Genomic DNA, 18,689 nt, shown 5'->3' on the forward strand with positions numbered 1-18,689 from the left:
TATACCTGTGTGTCATCTCCCCTGTATATAGTATATATGTGTGTGTCATCTCCTCCTGTATATAGTATATACCAGTAAGTCATCTCCTCCTGTATATAGTATATACCTGTGTGTCATCTCCCCTGTATATAGTATATATGTGTGTGTCATCTCCCCTGTATATAGTATATACCTGTGTGTCATCTCCTCCTGTATATAATATATACCTGTGTGTCATCTCCTCCTGTATATAGTATATACCTGTGTGTCATCTCCCCTGTATATAGTATGTACCTGCATGTCATCTCCCCTGTATATAGTATATTCCAGTGTGTCATCTCCTCCTGTATATAGTATATACCTGTATGTTATCTCCTCCTGTATATAGTATATACCTGTGTGTCATCTCCCCTGTATATAGTATATATGTGTGTGTCATCTCCTCCTGTATATAGTATATACCTGTGTGTCATCTCCTCCTGTATATAGTATATACCTGTGTGTCATCTCTCCTGTATATAGTATATATCTGTGTGTCATCTCCCCTGTATATAGTATATATCTGTATGTCATCTCCTCCTGTATTAGACCTCGTTCACACGTTATTTGGTCAGTATTTTTACCTCAGTATTTGTAAGCTAAATTGGCAGCCTGATAAATCTCCAGCCAACAGGAAGCCCTCCCTCCTGGCAGTATATATTAGCTCACACATACACATAAGGCTAAGTTCACACTGTGTTCAGTAACTACGTTAAACGGACTACGTTACACCGTGGTATAACGTGGTGTAACGTAGTCCGTTAACGCCGCCATTGAATGCAATGGCGGACGCATTGCTAGCGCACGCCCACAATGGGCGTGCGCTAGCGATGTGCCGTCATTTGAGTGACGGATCCAAGACGCGGGCTGCAGCGTTTCCGGGTCCGTCACTGCTAGCGCAGATGGAGCTAGCAGATGCTCCATCTGCGCTAGCGCGATGTAGCGCCGGCACTTGCACTAGCAGCAGTCCGTTAGCGTATGTGCTGAACGGGCTGCTGCTAACGCAGTGTGAACTTAGCCTAATAGACAGGTCATGTGACTGACAGCTGCCGTATTTCCTATATGGTACATTTGCTGCTCTTGTAGTTTGTCTGCTTATTAATCAGATTTTTATTTTTTAAGGATAATACCAGACTTGTGTGTGTTTTAGGGTGAGTTTCATGTGTCAAGTTGTGTGTGTTGAGTTGCATGTGGCTACATGCATGTAGCGACTTTTGTGAGATGAGTTTTGTGTGGCAACATGCGTGTAACAACTTTTTATGTGTCGAGTTGCATGTGACAGGTTAGTGTAGCAAGTTGTGTGCAGCAAGTTTTGCGCATGGCGAGTTTTGCGCGTGGTGAGTTTTATGTGTAGTACCTTTTGAGTATGTGCAAGTTTTGTGTGAGGCAACTTTTGCATGTGTTGCAACTTTTGTGCATGTGGCAATTTTTCCACGTGTGAAAGTTTTGCGTGTGGCAAGTTTTCCATGAGGTAAGTTTTGCACATGTGGCGAGTTTTGCGTGAGCCTAGTTTTGCTTGTGGCAAGTTTTGCGCGTGGCGATTTTTGAGTAGCGACTTCTGTGTTTTGACTTTTATGTGGCGAGGTTGGTGTATGTGTGGTGAAATGTGTGCTGAGGGTGGTATATGTGTTCAAGCGCGTGGTAGTGTGTGGCGCATTTTGTGTGTGTGTGTTCATATCCCCGTGTGTGGTGAGCATCCCATGTCGAGGCCCCACCTTAGCAACTGTACGGTATATACTCTTTGGCGCCATCGCTCTCACTCTTTAAGTCCCCCTTGTTCACATCTGGCAACTGTCAATTTGCCTCCAACACTTTTCCTTTCACTTTTTCCCCATTATGTAGATAGGGGCAAAATTGTTTGGTGAATTGGAACGCGCAGGGTTAAAATTTCACCTCACAACATAGCCTATGACGCTTTCGGGGTTCAGACGTGTGACTGTACAAAATTTTGTGGCTGTAGCTGCGACGGTGCAGATGCCAATCCCGGACATACACACATACACACACACATTCAGCTTTATATATATAATTTAAATAGTGAATTTGACACTACTTATATACAGTACAGACCAAAAGTTTGGACTCACCTTCTCATTTAAAGATTTTTCTGTATTTTCATGACTATGAAAATTGTACATTCACACTGAAGGCATCAAAACTATGAATTAACACATGTGGAATTATATACTTAACAAAAAAGTGTGGAACAACTGAAAATATGTTTTATATTCTAGGTTCTTCAAAGTAGCCACCTTTTGCTTTGATGACTGCTTTGCACACTCTTGGCATTCTCTTGATGAGCTTCAAGAAGTAGTCACCGGAAATGTTCTTCCAACAATCTTGGAGTTCCCAGAGATGCTTAGCACTTGTTGGCCCTTTTGCCTTCACTCTGCGGTCCAGCTCACCCCAAACCATCTCGATTGGGTTCAGGTCTGGTGACTGTGGAGGCCAGGTCATCTGGCGTAGCACCCCATCACTCTCCTTCGTGGTCAAATAGCCCTTACACAGCCTGGAGGTGTGTTTGGGGTCATTGTCCTGCTGAAAAATAAATGATGGTCCAACTAAATGCAAACCGGATGGAATAGCATGCCGCTGCAAGATGCTGTGGTAGCCATGCTGGTTCAGTATGCCTTCAATTTTGAATAAATCCCCAACAGTGTCATCAGCAAAGCACCATCAAACCTCCTCCTCCATGCTTCACAGTGGGAACCAGGCATGTAGAATCCATCCGTTCACCTTTTCTGCGTCGCACAAAGACACAGTGGTTGGAACCAAAGATCTCAAATTTGGACTCATCAGACCAAAGCACAGATTTCCACTGGTCTAATATCCATTCCTTGTGTTCCTTAGCCCAAACAAGTCTCTTCTGCTTGTTGCTTGTCCTTAGCAGTGGTTTCCTAGCAGCTATTTTACCATGAAGGCCTGCTGCACAAAGTCTCCTCTTAACAGTTCTTGTAGAGATGTGTCTGCTGCTAGAACTCTGTGTGGAATTGACCTGGTCTGTAATCTGAGCTGCTGTTAACCTGCGATTTCTGAGGCTGGTGACTCTGATAAACTTATCCTCAGAAGCAGAGGTGACTCTTGGTCTTCCTTTCCTGGGGCGGTCCTCATGTGAGCCAGTTTCTTTGTAGCGCTTGATGGTTTTTGCCACTGCACTTGGGGACACTTTCAAAGTTTTCCCAATTTTTCGGACTGACTGACCTTCATTTCTTAAAGTAATGATGGCCACCGCTTTTTTCTTGCCATAATACAAATTCTAACAGTCTATTCAGTAGGACTATCAGCTGTGTAACCACTACACTTTTGCACAACACAACTGATGGTCCCAACCCCACTTATTAAACCTGACAGGGCACACCTGTGAAGTGAAGACCATTCCCGGTGACTACCTCTTGAAGCTCATCAAGAGAATGCAAAGAGTGTGCAAAGCAGTCATCAAAGCAAAAGGTGGCTACTTTGAAGAACCTAGAATATAAGACATAATTTCAGTTGTTTCACACTTTTTTGTTAAGCATATAATTCCACATGTGTTAATTCATAGTTTTGATGCCTTCAGTGTGAATGTACAATTTTCATAGTCATGAAAATACAGAAAAATCTTTAAATGAGAAGGTGTGTCCAAACTTTTGGTCTGTACTGTATATAAAACTATTACAATTAGAAATATATATATATATATATATATATATATATATATATATATATAATTTAGTGAATTTGACACTACTTATATATAAAACTATTACAATTAGAACAACAAAAAGGTCTCAAAATATGTATATGATATATTGAAGTTTCCATATTTTGTAAAAGAAAAATGTCCCATCCCATAGCTATGTCCTGGGTGTCCAATGGAGTTATCTCTCCTGCCTCTGAGTTCAAGGGAATATTATGTTCCCTGGTGTCCAGTGGTGTTTGAAGGTTTTTTCCTTCTTTGTATAATGGGAGGTCAAAGTGATATGTGTTCTACAATGCTATTTTTTGGTGTCTGGAGGTAACATCTGCAATACTCACTACTAAAATAACACCATTTACTCTCATTAATTATGGCTAAGCGATGTTTTAGTAAATGTCAAGATCAAACATTTTTCATATTACATTCTCAGGACCACAGTGTTGACGATATTCCGGTTGCTGCTACTCTTGCTCATGAACTGGGGCACAATTTGGGAATGCCTCATGATGATGGATGCTACTGTGAAGCCTCATCTTGTATCATGGCTCCGTCTCTAAGGTGGGAGAATGGAAACGAATAAATCGATGTCTTTATTTCATATTCATTTATTGATTGTTTTCAAAATTGAGTACTAAGAAATCAGGGAGGATAGATTCTAAGATTGCTGGAAGAGCTTGTAAAGGTGAGGGATGGTGTTGGGAGGAGAATGACAAAAACAAAGGGGGGACAGAAAGGAAGTTCCATATTTTCTGCCGGCGTTGTACATAAATGAGATGTGTCTGAAGAATGTGACTTCGGATCTCTGTACAAGCAATGGTAGATAGGTTACTCGCTATCCTCTCCTCCCTAACCTGACCAGCTGTACGTGGATGATCCAGGAAAAAGCTCAATGGACAAACTTTTAGGTAATTTACTGACAGAACCTTGAGAACTGATGAGGTTGAGATGTCTGAAGAAGATAAATTGAAGGGGATGAGGTAGAAGATGGAGGTTGGAGTATAGAGGTAGCAGGAGAGTCCTCTTTCCAGCTCCGATGCATGCTTCTGCCAAGATGGCACTGACCAGAAGAAAGAAGATAGGAGGAATTACAGAGCGAGAGAGGCATGATGGGAGTTAAAGTTACAACACACGCTAACAAATAGTGTTGAGCATTCCGATACCGCAAGTATCGGGTATCGGCCGATATTTGCGGTATCGGAATTCCGATACTGAATTCCGATACTTCCCGCGTATCGGATACCGGAATCGGAAGTTCCCAGAATTCAAATTGAACGCAGCAGCCAATGAGGAATGAATGAAAGTGTGGGCACATCCTGTTTAGCATGGTGGGCATGTAAGTACTGGCAAGGCTGGGATTGGCTGCTGAAATGATGTCACTCTGCACTATAAAATAGCGCTGCCGCCATTTTGCGCTCACTCTGCTGTGATTTCAGTTAGGGACAGGACGCTGTGTTCTAACTGAGGGCCAGTTGAGCTTGCTAATTGCTTTATTTTCCTTTCCAAAGGCTAATTTAGCAAAACGCTGTGTGTTCTTCACTGTTCACCTTGCTCTTGCCTTGCAGCGCTGTTTTAACAGCGTTCTGCAAGGTCTCTGTGTGTGTGTGTGTGTGCAGCTCACTCTGTAGTCTGTGTGCAGCCATATACCCGGTTGTATTCAGCTCAGGGGGGGTTCACACTGCCTCACACAGTTGTTCTTTTTTGCTCTTAGTGCAGCCTGCTGCACATTTTTTCTCAAATTTCCTATTAGTGTTTTTCCACCAGTCTCCAGCTCTATTGTGGAAAAACACTACATAGGATAACCTAGAGGGGGGTTTTTGGGCCTTGCAGCGCCGTTTACGGCTGTCTGCACGGTCTCCGTGTGAGCCCAGCTCGCCCTGTAGTCTGTGTGCAGCCATAGCTGGTTGGATTCAGCTCAGGGTTCGTTACTGGCTCATACCTTGAGAAAAATTTTCCTTTTTTTCAAATAGTGCAGCCTGTTTAAAATTTGAAAAAAAAAATTCCTATTAGTGTCTTTCCACTCGTATCCAGCTAAATAGTGGAAAAACACTATATAGGATAACCTAGAGGAGGGTTTTTTGGCCTTGCAGCGCCGTTTACGGCTGTCTGCACGGTCTCCGTGTGAGCCCAGCTCGCCCTGTAGACTGTGTGCAGCTATAGCCGGTTGGATTCAGCTCAGGGTTCGTTACTGGCTCATACCTTGCGAAAAATTTTCCTTTTTTTTCAAATAGTGCAGCCTGTTTAAAATTTGACAAAAAAAAATCCTATAAGTGTCTTTCCACTCGTATCCAGCTAAATAGTGGAAAAACACTATATAGGATAACCTAGAGGAGGGTTTTTTGGCCTTGCAGCGCCGTTTACGGCTGTCTGCACGGTCTCCGTGTGAGCCCAGCTCGCCCTGTAGTCTGTGTGCAGCCATAGCCGGTTGGATTCAGCTCAGGGTTCGTTACTGGCTCATACCTTGAGAAAAATTTTCCTTTTTTTGAAATAGTGCAGCCTGTTTAAAATTTGAAAAAAAAAAAAATCCTATTAGTGTCTTTCCACCAGTCTCCAGCTCAATTGTGGAAAAACACTACATAGGATAACCTAGAGGGTTTATTTGGGGCCTTGCAGCGCCGTTTACGGCTGTCTGCACGGTCTCTGTGTGAGCGCAGCTCGCCCTGTAGTCTGTGTGCAGCCATAGCCGGTTGGATTCAGCTCAGGGTGCGTTACTGCCTCATACCTTGAAAAACAATTTCCTTTTTTTCAAATAGTGCAGCCAGTTTAAAATTTGAAAAAAAAAATTCCTATTAGTGTCTCTCCACTTGTATCCAGCTAAATAGTGGAAAAACACTATATAGGATAACCGAGAGGAGGGTTTTTGGGCCTTGCAGCGCCGTTTACGGCTGTCTGCACGGTCTCCGTGTGATTTAAACTTGCTCTGTAGCCCGATCTGCACCAAAAAAAAAGTTAAGTTCACCAAACACAACTTAACACTTGTGTAGGCCACATTTGAAAAATAATAAAGTTTAGTCCACAATTTACAACATTAGTGTTTCTTACACCTGTTAGGAGGAGCATTACAGGAATAAGCACACTAAGGCCTTAGTACTTTTCTGCTTATCTTTATCTGTCAACCAAGATGAAGAGGGCAGGGAGTAAGGCACGTGGGCGTGGGCGCGGAGCAGGGAGAGGAGCAGGGAGAGGACGTGGTGATTCTGTGCCTGCTGCGGGCGCCGGTGACTCGTCGTCACTCAGTTTCAGCAGGGAACAGTCCTTCATGCGCAGCTTTGTCGGAGAGCGCCGTGCACCGCTGCTGCGTGAAGACCAAATTGAAGCCGTTGTCGGGTGGATGGCAGCTAACGCCTCGGCATCGACTTCAGTTAGTGCCACATCCTCTCAGGCACAGAGCACTGGAGAGCAGCCATCTGTCTCTTCACCACCTGCCAAATTGGCCAGGCAGTCAGAGAGCCCAGGACAGGAGCCGTCTCTACTTCTGTTCTCTGAATCTCTTGGCTTGGAAACAGGGGGCCAGCCAAGCAGCATTGGAGAAATGGAAGAAGAGGCAGTGTGCAGTGATGCCCAACACCGTTTTCTCTCTGACTCTGAAGAGGCAGGTGGGCCAGTGCCTCCGGTGACCACAGCGCAGTACGCATCTGATGATGAAACTCAGGTGCCGCTTTCTCGTGCGTACTGTGCTGCTGAGACTACCCAGGAGGAGCAGTTGGTGGCAGAGGGTAGTGGAGATGATGAGGTCCTTGACCCATCGTGGCGTGAGGAACAGGAAGGTGGTGGGAGCAGCTCAGAGGAAGAGCTTCCTCTTACGGGCCAAAGAGGGAGAGGGAGGGGGAAGACTGCGGAGCCTGTAGCCTCCACTTTGGCACCCGTTAGGAGCCTGTCTCTTTCCAAAGCCAAAAAGGGCGCTCCCAAGACTTGCAGTGCCTGGTCCTTTTTTGACACAGTTGCAGATGACATTTGTTTTGTCAAATGCAAGCTGTGTCATCATAAAGTAAAAAGAGGGAAAAATGTCAGCAACCTCAATACCACAAATATGTGGAAACATGTGCGGACCAGGCACGCGGTGGAGTTACAGAAACACACTGAAGATATAGGCCAACCAACAGCGGCAGCTACCACCTCTTCAGCTCGTGTTGCCTCTTCCTCCAGCTCACGCACAGCTGGTTTGGCTTCCTCCCAGAGACCTTGTGTAATTCCACCCACAGCACCACCTTCCCAGTCATCCTCACACTCCCAGTCTACTCTACAGCCATCGGTAGTACAGGCATGGGAGAAAAGGCGGGCATTCTCGGCCAACCACCCCCGAGCACAGGCTCTGAATGCAGGCATTGCCAAACTGTTGTCCCTGGAAATGCTCTCGTTCAGGCTGGTGGAGACTGACAGCTTCCGTGACTTGATGGCATTGGCAGTCCCACAGTACAAGGTGCCCAGCTGCTTTTACTTCAGCAGGCAGGCTGTCCCTGCCCTGCACAGGCATGTTGAGGCAAACATAAAACATGCGCTACTGAACGCCGTCAGTAGCAAGGTCCACCTCACCACCGATGCGTGGACCAGTCAGCATGGACAGGGGCGATATGTTTCCCTCACTGCCCATTGGGTTAATGTTGTTGAGCCAGGTACAGATCGTGCGAGTGGCGCAGGACGTGTCCTGCCCACTCCAAGGATTGCAGGAATCCAGTCTGTACGCATCGACTCCTCCTCTTACACCAGTTCCTCTGATTCCTCTCTGCAGGATCCGTCACAGTCCACCCCCACATGGACCCGTGAACGTTTACCTATGACCGACATGAGCACAGCCGTGGCCAAACGTCAGCAGGCCGTCTTGAAACTAGTTTCATTGGGGCATCGAAGCCACACAGCGCAGGAGCTCTGGAATGCCATAAAGCAGGAGAGCGATGTGTGGTTACTGCCAGCGAATCTCCAGCCAGGCATGGTAGTGTGTGACAATGGCCGAAATCTGGTGGCAGCTTTGGCCCTTGGCAACCTCACTCACATCCCATGTCTGGCACATGTGCTCAATTTGGTTGTGCAGAGTTTTCTGAGGGACTATCCGGATCTTGATGCCCTGCTGCACAAGGTCCGCCTAGAGTGTGCTCACTTGCGGCGTTCCAGCTTGGCCAGATCCCGCATTGCTGCTCTGCAGCGCCGATTCCGCCTTCCGGAACACCACATCATATGTGACCTACCTACCCGGTGGAATTCCACGTTACATATGTTGGAGCGGTTGTGTGAGCAGCAGCAAGCAGTTATGGAGTACCAGCTGCATCAGGCGCAAAGAAGTCGCAGTCAGCGCCGATCAGACTTCACAACCACAGAGTGGGCCACTATGAAGGACGTCTGCCAGGTTTTGCGTCCTTTTGATTATTCCACGCGGATGGCAAGTGCAGATGATGCACTAGTCAGCATGACTGTCCCCCTTATCTGCCTGCTTCAGCAAACTTTGCAAGGGTTAAGGGATGATGTGGTGGAAGAGGTGGAGGATGAGGAGTCACCTTTTCCATCAGCTTCTGGAGAGTCAGCGCCACGTGGTTCCTCACAAAGGGGTATGCAGGGGCCAATTTGTGAGGAGGATGAGGAGGAGTCAATGGAGGAGGAAGAGCTCCGTCCAGAGGAGGGAGCGACACAATTGTCCAGTGGTCAGTGTGTACAGCGAGGGTGGGGTGATGACGAGCGGGCAGAGATCATGTCTCAAGCAGGGGACAGCGTTTCTGGGCCAGTTGGCACTCTGCAGCACATGGTGGATTTCATGCTGCAGTGCCTGAGAAACGACCGCCGCATCGACCACATTCTCAACATGCCTGATTATTGGGTGTTCACCCTCCTCGATCCTCGCTACCGGGACAACGTCCAAAACCTCATCCCTGCGTTGACCCGGGAGCGTAAATTGCGTGAGTACCACGACACACTGGTGAATTCCATCATCTTCTCCTGTCCAACTGAGAGGAGTGCTGCTAGTGCTTTACAAAGCAGCTCAGTGCGTCGAGGCAGTGGGGGAGGCTCTGCCCAAAGAGGGAGCAGAAGCAGTGCCTCTGCCCAAGGCAAGCCCAGTATGGCACAACTCTGGCACACTTTTGTGTGCCCGCCCCAAATGTCTACACCATCACCGGCGGCTCCAGTCAGCAGGAGGCAACGGTTCCGTCAGATGGTGACAGACTACATGGCTTGCCCTCTTACTGTACTCCCAGACGGCTCTTCCCCGTTCAAGTTTTGGGTCTCTAAGCTGGATACATGGCCAGAGCTAAGCCAGTATGCATTGGAGGTGCTGGCTTGCCCTGCGGCTAGTGTCTTATCGGAACGTGTCTTTAGTGCCGCAGGTGGTGTACTAACAGACCGTCGCATGCGACTATCCTCCGATAACGTTGACCGGCTTACTTTCCTGAAAATGAACCAGGCCTGGATCTCGCAGGAATTTGCCACTCCTCTGCCTGATTAAGTAATTGGGTGTCATCCAGGTCTCCTGCTGTGTTCATCTTTCTACCACCTGAACTGCTATTCCTGGGCTCCAACACCGCCAGTTGCGGCTCAGAAGTGCAGGCTGCACAGTAAAAACATACGACCCAGTGTTATTGGGTTTCAGTAACGTCAGCTGATCCCCAGCTGTGTAGCCGGCAATGTGTCCTGCGACCGCCACGCTGGCACAACAACCTAAATGTAAGGGAACCTGTCCCCCCCCCGTCGTTTGTTACTGAAAGAGCCATCTTGTGCAGCAGTAATGCTGCACAAGGAAAAGGTAGCTTTTTTTTTTTAGCTCTTTGCACACGCAGAACTTAACACTTATAAAATGTGTTCACTGATACCGTTATACCGTCCCGGAGCTGGGACTTTCCTTCGTAATGTGACGCAGCACAGCCGTCATTCCTACCCCCTTGGTGCCATGCGCTGCCTCCTCAGCGTTGTTTTAAGCTGTCACGGAGCCTGCGCTGTTCTGTTATCCCTTGGGCATGCCCTATTTGCGCTGCCTGTCTTCTGACATAATTTGGTGTCAGGCTGGCTGCGCCTGTGCGGCCGCGGTGCCCGAGATCCCGCCTCGCAGTGTCTTCTGATTGAGTCACACTGCGGGCCTGGGATCCATGGGCATGCGCAGTGCATATCTTCCCCTCGGGCTCTCGCTCATTTCCCTCCGCCTTCTTTAGACTGTGCGCCGTCAGCTGATCCCTAGCATGCCACGGCCGTGACACCGCACAGTCTGAAGAAGAGGGAAGGAGGGGAGTGAGAGTCGAGGTTATGCACTGTGCATGCCCATGGTTCCAAGGCCCGCAGTGGGATTACGTTAGATGAGACTGCGAGGTGGGATCTGGAGCAGCGTGGACGCACAGGCACTGACAGCCTGACACCAAATTATGTCAGAAGACAGGCAGCGCTAATTGGGCATGGCCAAGGGCTAACAGAACAGCGCAGGCTCCGTGACAGCTTAAAACAACGCTGAGGAGGCAGCGCACGGCATCAAGGGGATAGGAATGACAGCTGTGCTGTGTCCCATTACGAAGGAAATTCGCACCTCCGGAACGGTTTAACGGTATAAAGGGACACATTTTTAGTGTTTACTTCGGTGTTTGCAAGGAGCATAATTAAAAGAGCAACCTTTTCCTTTTGCATCCTTAGTGCTGCACAACATGGCTCTTTCAGCTACAAACGTCTTGGGGGGGGGGTTAAAGGTTTCCTTTCAACTTGCTCCAATCAGGCTGTGGCCTACACTCTGTTCCTCTGCTCCTCCTGCTGTCCCTGGGCTCTAACACCGCCAGTTGGTGCCTGGAAGTGCTGTGTGCACAGTCAACAGTCGCTCCTCTGTTATTGGGGTTCAGTAACGTCAGCTGATCCCCAGCTGTGTGTGCGGCAATACCTCCAATCTGCTCCTCCTGCTGTCCCTGGGCTCTAACACCGCCAGTTGGTGCCTGGAAGTGCTGTGTGCACAGTCAACAGTCGCTCCTCTGTTATTGGGGTTCAGTAACGTCAGCTGATCCCCAGCTGTGTATCCGGCAACGTGTCATGCGACCGCCACGCTGGCACAACTAAAATGTAAGGGGACCTGTCCCCCCCCCCCCCCCCAGGCGTTTGTTACTGAAAGAGCCACCATGTGCAGCACTAATACTGCACAAGGGAAAGGTCGCTCTTGAAATTATGCTCCTTGCAAACGCTGAACTACACACTCATGTAATGTGTCCCCTCACACCGTCCAACCGTCCCGGAGGTGGGACTTTCCTTTGTAATGTGACGCAGCACAGCCGTCATTGCTACCCCCTTGGCACCGTGCGCTGCCTCCTTAGCGTTGTTTGATTCCGTCATGGACCCTGCGCTGTTATGTTATCCCTTGGCCATGCACAGTTTGCGCTGCCCGTCCTCTGACATCATTTGTTGTCGTCCTGGCTGCGCCTGTGCGTCCACGCTGCCCGAAATCACACCTCGCAGTGTCGTCTAATGTGATCCCACAGTGGGCCTGGTATCCATGGCCATGCGCAGTGCATATACTAGCCTCTCACTCCCCTTCTTCACGCTTCTTCAGACTAGGCGGCGTCAGCTGATCCCTAATAGCATGCCACGGCCGTGACGCCGCACAGTCTGAAGAAGCAGGAAGGAGGTGAGTGAGAGGCGATGATATGCACTGCGCATGCCCATGGATCCCTGGCCCGCAGTGGGACTACATTAGATGACACTGCAAGGTTGGATCTCGGGCAGCTTGGACGCACAGGCACTGCCAGCCTGACACCTACATGATGTCAGAAGACGGGCACCGCTAACTGTGCATGGCCAAGGGATAACATTACAGCGCGGGCTCCGTGACAGAACCAAACAACGTTGAGGAGGTGGCGCCCGGCACCAAGGGGGTTGGAATGACGGCTGTGCTGTGTCACATTACAAAGGAAAGTCCCACTTCCGGGATGGTTTGACGGTGTGAGGGGACACATTATATGAGTGTGTACTTCAGCGTTTGCAAGGAGCATAATTTTCGGAACAACCATTTTCCATGTGCAGTATTACTGCTGTACAAGATGGCTCTTTCAGCAACAAATGCCTGGGGGGGGGGGTTAAAGGTTCCCTTTCAACTTGCTCCACTGCAGGCTTCGGCCTACACTCTGCTCCTCTTTGATTCCCTGGGTTTCAACACTGTCAGTTGCCACCTGGAAGTGTTGTCTACACAGAAAAAACACTAGGTGATGTGTCAGTGGGGTTCAGCACCGCCAGCTGTTCCCCTGCTGTGTAGTCGGCAACGTGTCCAGCACAAACCACGCTGGCACAACAGAACAAAAGCTGCCACCAGTGCAGGCTTCGGCCTACACTCTGCTCCTCTCCTCCTCCTGCTGACCCTGGGCTCAAACACCGCTAGTTTTTGCCCGGAAGTGCTAGCTGCACAGAGAAAAACACCAGCCAATGTGTTAGTGGGGTTCAGCAACGCCAGCTGTTCCCCTGCTGTGTAGCCGGCAACGTGACCTGCAAACGCCATGCAGGCACAGGAACTGAAATTAAAAGGGAACTTGGCCCCACCCCCCCAGGTGTTTCTATGTATAACAGCCACCTAGTACAGCAGTACTGCTGCATTTGTACAAGGTGGCTGACTTTTTCTCCTTGCCCACGTGGAACTCAACACGTACAAAATGTGTCTCATTGAGACCATTCCACTGTCCCTGAGGTGTGACTTTCCTTTGTAATGATACGCAGCACCCCCCTTGGTAGCGTTTCCCGTCTTTTGTCATCATGGTTAGCTGGCTGCGCCTGTGCATCCGCCCTGCTAGAAACAACGCCCCTCGTTGTCATATTTATTTTGTCAGCGAGGGTGTGGTTTATGGGCACGAGCAGTGCATATGTTCGCCTGTCTTAACTCATCTCCTTCCGCCTTCTTCAGACTGTGCGGCCTCCTGGCCGTGGTAGGCGATAAGGGATCAGCTGAGGCCGCCCAGTCTGGAGCAGGTGTAAGGACATGTGTAAGCGGCAAACCTATTTACTGCACAAGGCCACGAATCCCAGCCACGCAGTGTGATTTTTTGAAAACACACTGTGGGTCTGAGATTCATGTCCATCGCTAACCGCAACGGCCGACATGAAATGAGGTCAGAAGACAGGAAGCGCTCACAGCGCATGGCCAAGGGATCACAATAGCGCAGACTCCTGTACAGCAAATAACAACGCTCAGGAATCTGCGCCCAGTACCTAGGTGCAAATTTTGACACCTGCTGCGTGCTGCGTCTCGTTAAAAAGACAAGTCACGCCTCCACAACTGTTTGACAGTATAATGGGCTAAATAGTGTACGTGTTTTAGTCAGCGTGTGCAAGGAGCAAAACAAATAGAGCAACCTTTTACTTGTGCAGCATTAATGCTGCACAAGGTGTGGCTCTTGTACCTTGCAACACCTGAGGGGGGTTAAAGGTAACCTTTGAAATTGGTTCAACTAGGCTTCGGCCTACACTCTGCTCCTCTACTCCTCCTGCTGACCCTGGGCTCAAACACCGCTAGTTTTTGCCCGGAACTGCTAGCTGCACAGAGAAAAACACCAGCCAATGTGTTAGTGGGGTTCAGCACCGCCAGCTGTTCCCCTGCTGTGTAGTCGGCAACGTGTCCAGCACAAGCCACGCTGGCACAACAGAACAAAAGCTGCCACCAGTGCAGGCTTCGGCCTACACTTTGCTCCTCTCCTCCTCCTGCTGACCCTGGCTCAAACAACGCCAGTTTCTGCCCGGACATGCTAGCTGCACAGAGAAAAACACCAGCCAATGTGTTAGTGGGGTTCAGCACCGCCAGCTGTTCCCCTGCTGTGTAGCTGGCAACGTTTCCTGCAAACGCCACGCAGGCACATGAACTGAAATTGAAGGGAGCCTGCCCCCCACCCCCCCAGGTGTTTCTATGTATAACAGCCACCTTGTACAGCAGTACTGCTGCATTTGTACAAGGTGGCTGACTTTTTCTCCTTGCACACGTGGAACTCAACAAGTACAAAATGTGTCTCATTACAGACCATTACAATGTCCCTGAGGTGTGACTTTCCTTTTTAATGACACGCAGCACCCCCATTGTTAGCGCTGCCCGTCTCCTGACATCATTGGTTGGCTGGCTGTGCCTGTGCGTCCCCCCTGCCCGACACAACGCCCCCCGTTGTCTCATATATTTTGACTGCGAGGGTGTGATTGATGGGCACGAGCAGTGCATATGTTCCCCTGTTTTCACTCCCCTCCTTCCGCCTTCTTCTGACTGTGCGGCCTCATGGCCGCGGCATGCGATAAGGGATCAGCTGAGGCCGCCCAGTCTGAAGCAGGTGTAAGGACATGTGTGAGCGGCGAACATATTTACTGCACAAGGCCACGAATCCCAGCACCGCAGTGTGACTTTAGGAAAAGCCACTGTGGGTCTGGGATTTATGGCCATCGTTAACCGCACCGGCCAACATGAAATGAGGTCATGAGACGGCCTGCACTAACAGGGTATTGCCAAGGGATAACACAAGAGCGCAGTTTCCTGTACTGCAAATAACAACGGTAAGGAATCTGCGCACAGCACCTAGGTGTAAATTTGTACACCTGTGCTGCGTCTCCTTAAAAAGACTAGTAGTCACGCCTCCACTACTGTTTGACAGTATAATGGGCTAAATAGTGTACGTGTTTAATTCAGCGTGTGCAAGGAGCAAAATTAAATAGAGCAACCTTTGACTTGTGCATCATTAATGCTGTTCAAGGTGTGGCTCTTGTACCTTGCAACACCTGAGGGGGGGGTTAAAGGTAACCTTTGAAATTGGTTCAACTAGGCTTCGGCCTACACTCTGCTCCTCTACTCCTCCTGCTGACCCTGGGCTCAAACACCGCTAGTTTTTGCCCGGAAATGCTAGCTGCACAGAGAAAAACACCAGCCAATGTGTTAGTGGGGTTCAGCAACGCCAGCTGTTCCCCTGCTGTGTAGTCGGCAACGTGTCCAGCACAAGCCACGCTGGCACAACAGAACAAAAGCTGCCACCAGTGCAGGCTTCGGCCTACACTTTGCTCCTCTCCTCCTCCTGCTGACCCTGGGCTCAAACAACGCCAGTTTCTGCCCGGACATGCTAGCTGCACAGAGAAAAACACCAGCCAATGTGTTAGTGGGGTTCAGCACCGCCAGATGTTCCTCTGCTGTGTAGTCGGCATCGTGTCCAGCACAAGCCACGCTGGCACAACTGACCAAAAGCTGCCACCAGTGCAGGCTTCGGCCTACACTTTGCTCCTCTCCTCCTCCTGCTGACCCTGGGCTCAAACAACGCCAGTTTCTGCCCGGACATGCTAGCTGCACAGAGATAAAAAAAACAGCCAATGTGTTAGTGGGGTTCAGCACCGCCAGCTGTTCCCCTGCTGTGTAGTCGGCAACGTTTCCTGCAAACGCCACGCAGGCACATGAACTGAAATTGAAGGGAGCCTGCCCCCCACCCCCCCAGGTGTTTCTATGTATAACAGCCACCTTGTACAGCAGTACTGCTGCATTTGTACAAGGTGGCTGACTTTTTCTCCTTGCACACGTGGAACTCAACAAGTACAAAATGTGTCTCATTACAGACCATTACAATGTCCCTGAGGTGTGACTTTCCTTTTTAATGACACGCAGCACCCCCATTGTTAGCGCTGCCCGTCTCCTGACATCATTGGTTGGCTGGCTGTGCCTGTGCGTCCCCCCTGCCCGACACAACGCCCCCCGTTGTCTCATATATTTTGACTGCGAGGGTGTGATTGATGGGCACGAGCAGTGCATATGTTCCCCTGTTTTCACTCCCCTCCTTCCGCCTTCTTCTGACTGTGCGGCCTCATGGCCGCGGCATGCGATAAGGGATCAGCTGAGGCCGCCCAGTCTGAAGCAGGTGTAAGGACATGTGTGAGCGGCGAACATATTTACTGCACAAGGCCACGAATCCCAGCACCGCAGTGTGACTTTAGGAAAAGCCACTGTGGGTCTGGGATTTATGGCCATCGTTAACCGCACCGGCCAACATGAAATGAGGTCATGAGACGGCCTGCACTAACAGGGTATTGCCAAGGGATAACACAAGAGCGCAGTTTCCTGTACTGCAAATAACAACGGTAAGGAATCTGCGCACAGCACCTAGGTGTAAATTTGTACACCTGTGCTGCGTCTCCTTAAAAAGACTAGTAGTCACGCTTCCACTACTGTTTGACAGTATAATGGGCTAAATAGTGTACGTGTTTAATTCAGCGTGTGCAAGGAGCAAAATTAAATAGAGCAACCTTTGACTTGTGCATCATTAATGCTGTTCAAGGTGTGGCTCTTGTACCTTGCAACACCTGAGGGGGGGGTTAAAGGTAACCTTTGAAATTGGTTCAACTAGGCTTCGGCCTACACTCTGCTCCTCTACTCCTCCTGCTGACCCTGGGCTCAAACACCGCTAGTTTTTGCCCGGAAATGCTAGCTGCACAGAGAAAAACACCAGCCAATGTGTTAGTGGGGTTCAGCAACGCCAGCTGTTCCCCTGCTGTGTAGTCGGCAACGTGTCCAGCACAAGCCACGCTGGCACAACAGAACAAAAGCTGCCACCAGTGCAGGCTTCGGCCTACACTTTGCTCCTCTCCTCCTCCTGCTGACCCTGGGCTCAAACAACGCCAGTTTCTGCCCGGACATGCTAGCTGCACAGAGAAAAACACCAGCCAATGTGTTAGTGGGGTTCAGCACCGCCAGATGTTCCTCTGCTGTGTAGTCGGCATCGTGTCCAGCACAAGCCACGCTGGCACAACTGACCAAAAGCTGCCACCAGTGCAGGCTTCGGCCTACACTTTGCTCCTCTCCTCCTCCTGCTGACCCTGGGCTCAAACAACGCCAGTTTCTGCCCGGACATGCTAGCTGCACAGAGATAAAAAAAACAGCCAATGTGTTAGTGGGGTTCAGCACCGCCAGCTGTTCCCCTGCTGTGTAGCTGGCAACATGTCCTGCAAACACCACGTAGGCACATGAACTGAAATTGAAGGGAGCCTGCCCCCCACCCCCCCAGGTGTTTCTATGTATAACAGCCACCTTGTACAGCAGTACTGCTGCATTTGTACAAGGTGGCTGACTTTTTCTCCTTGCACACGTGGAACTCAACAAGTACAAAATGTGTCTCATTACAGACCATTACAATGTCCCTGAGGTGTGACTTTCCTTTTTAATGACACGCAGCACCCCCATTGTTAGCGCTGCCCGTCTCCTGACATCATTGGTTGGCTGGCTGTGCCTGTGCGTCCCCCCTGCCCGACACAACGCCCCCCGTTGTCTCATATATTTTGACTGTGAGGGTGTGATTGATGGGCACGAGCAGTGCATATGTTCCCCTGTTTTCACTCCCCTCCTTCCGCCTTCTTCTGACTGTGCGGCCTCATGGCCGCGGCATGCGATAAGGGATCAGCTGAGGCCGCCCAGTCTGAAGCAGGTGTAAGGACATGTGTGAGCGGCGAACATATTTACTGCACAAGGCCACGAATCCCAGCACCGCAGTGTGACTTTAGGAAAAGCCACTGTGGGTCTGGGATTTATGGCCATCGTTAACCGCACCGGCCAACATGAAATGAGGTCATGAGACGGCCTGCACTAACAGGGTATTGCCAAGGGATAACACAAGAGCGCAGTTTCCTGTACTGCAAATAACAACGGTAAGGAATCTGCGCACAGCACCTAGGTGTAAATTTGTACACCTGTGCTGCGTCACCTTAAAAAGACTAGTAGTCACGCCTCCACTACTGTTTGACAGTATAATGGGCTAAATAGTGTACGTGTTTAATTCAGCGTGTGCAAGGAGCAAAATTAAATAGAGCAACCTTTGACTTGTGCATCATTAATGCTGTTCAAGGTGTGGCTCTTGTACCTTGCAACACCTGAGGGGGGGGTTAAAGGTAACCTTTGAAATTGGTTCAACTAGGCTTCGGCCTACACTCTGCTCCTCTACTCCTCCTGCTGACCCTGGGCTCAAACACCGCTAGTTTTTGCCCGGAAATGCTAGCTGCACAGAGAAAAACACCAGCCAATGTGTTAGTGGGGTTCAGCACCGCCAGCTGTTCCCCCGCTGTGTAG

At 49.6% G+C, this 18,689-nt stretch overlaps 1 protein-coding gene across 2 annotated transcripts in view; it reads left to right on the plus strand.

Moving 5' to 3' along the window:
- LOC138676942 (zinc metalloproteinase-disintegrin-like MTP4) overlaps nucleotides 1-18,689 on the plus strand; it is a 108,644-nt gene that overhangs the window by 44,559 nt on the left and 45,396 nt on the right. For both annotated transcript variants that reach the window (XM_069766657.1, XM_069766658.1), the window contains one exon: nucleotides 4,125-4,252. In XM_069766657.1, coding sequence (XP_069622758.1) covers nucleotides 4,125-4,252 — 128 coding nt within the window. The remainder of the gene's footprint in view (nucleotides 1-4,124; nucleotides 4,253-18,689) is intronic.

This window comes from Ranitomeya imitator, chromosome 4 (assembly GCF_032444005.1).
Source record: "Ranitomeya imitator isolate aRanImi1 chromosome 4, aRanImi1.pri, whole genome shotgun sequence".
NCBI lineage: Eukaryota > Metazoa > Chordata > Amphibia > Anura > Dendrobatidae > Ranitomeya > Ranitomeya imitator.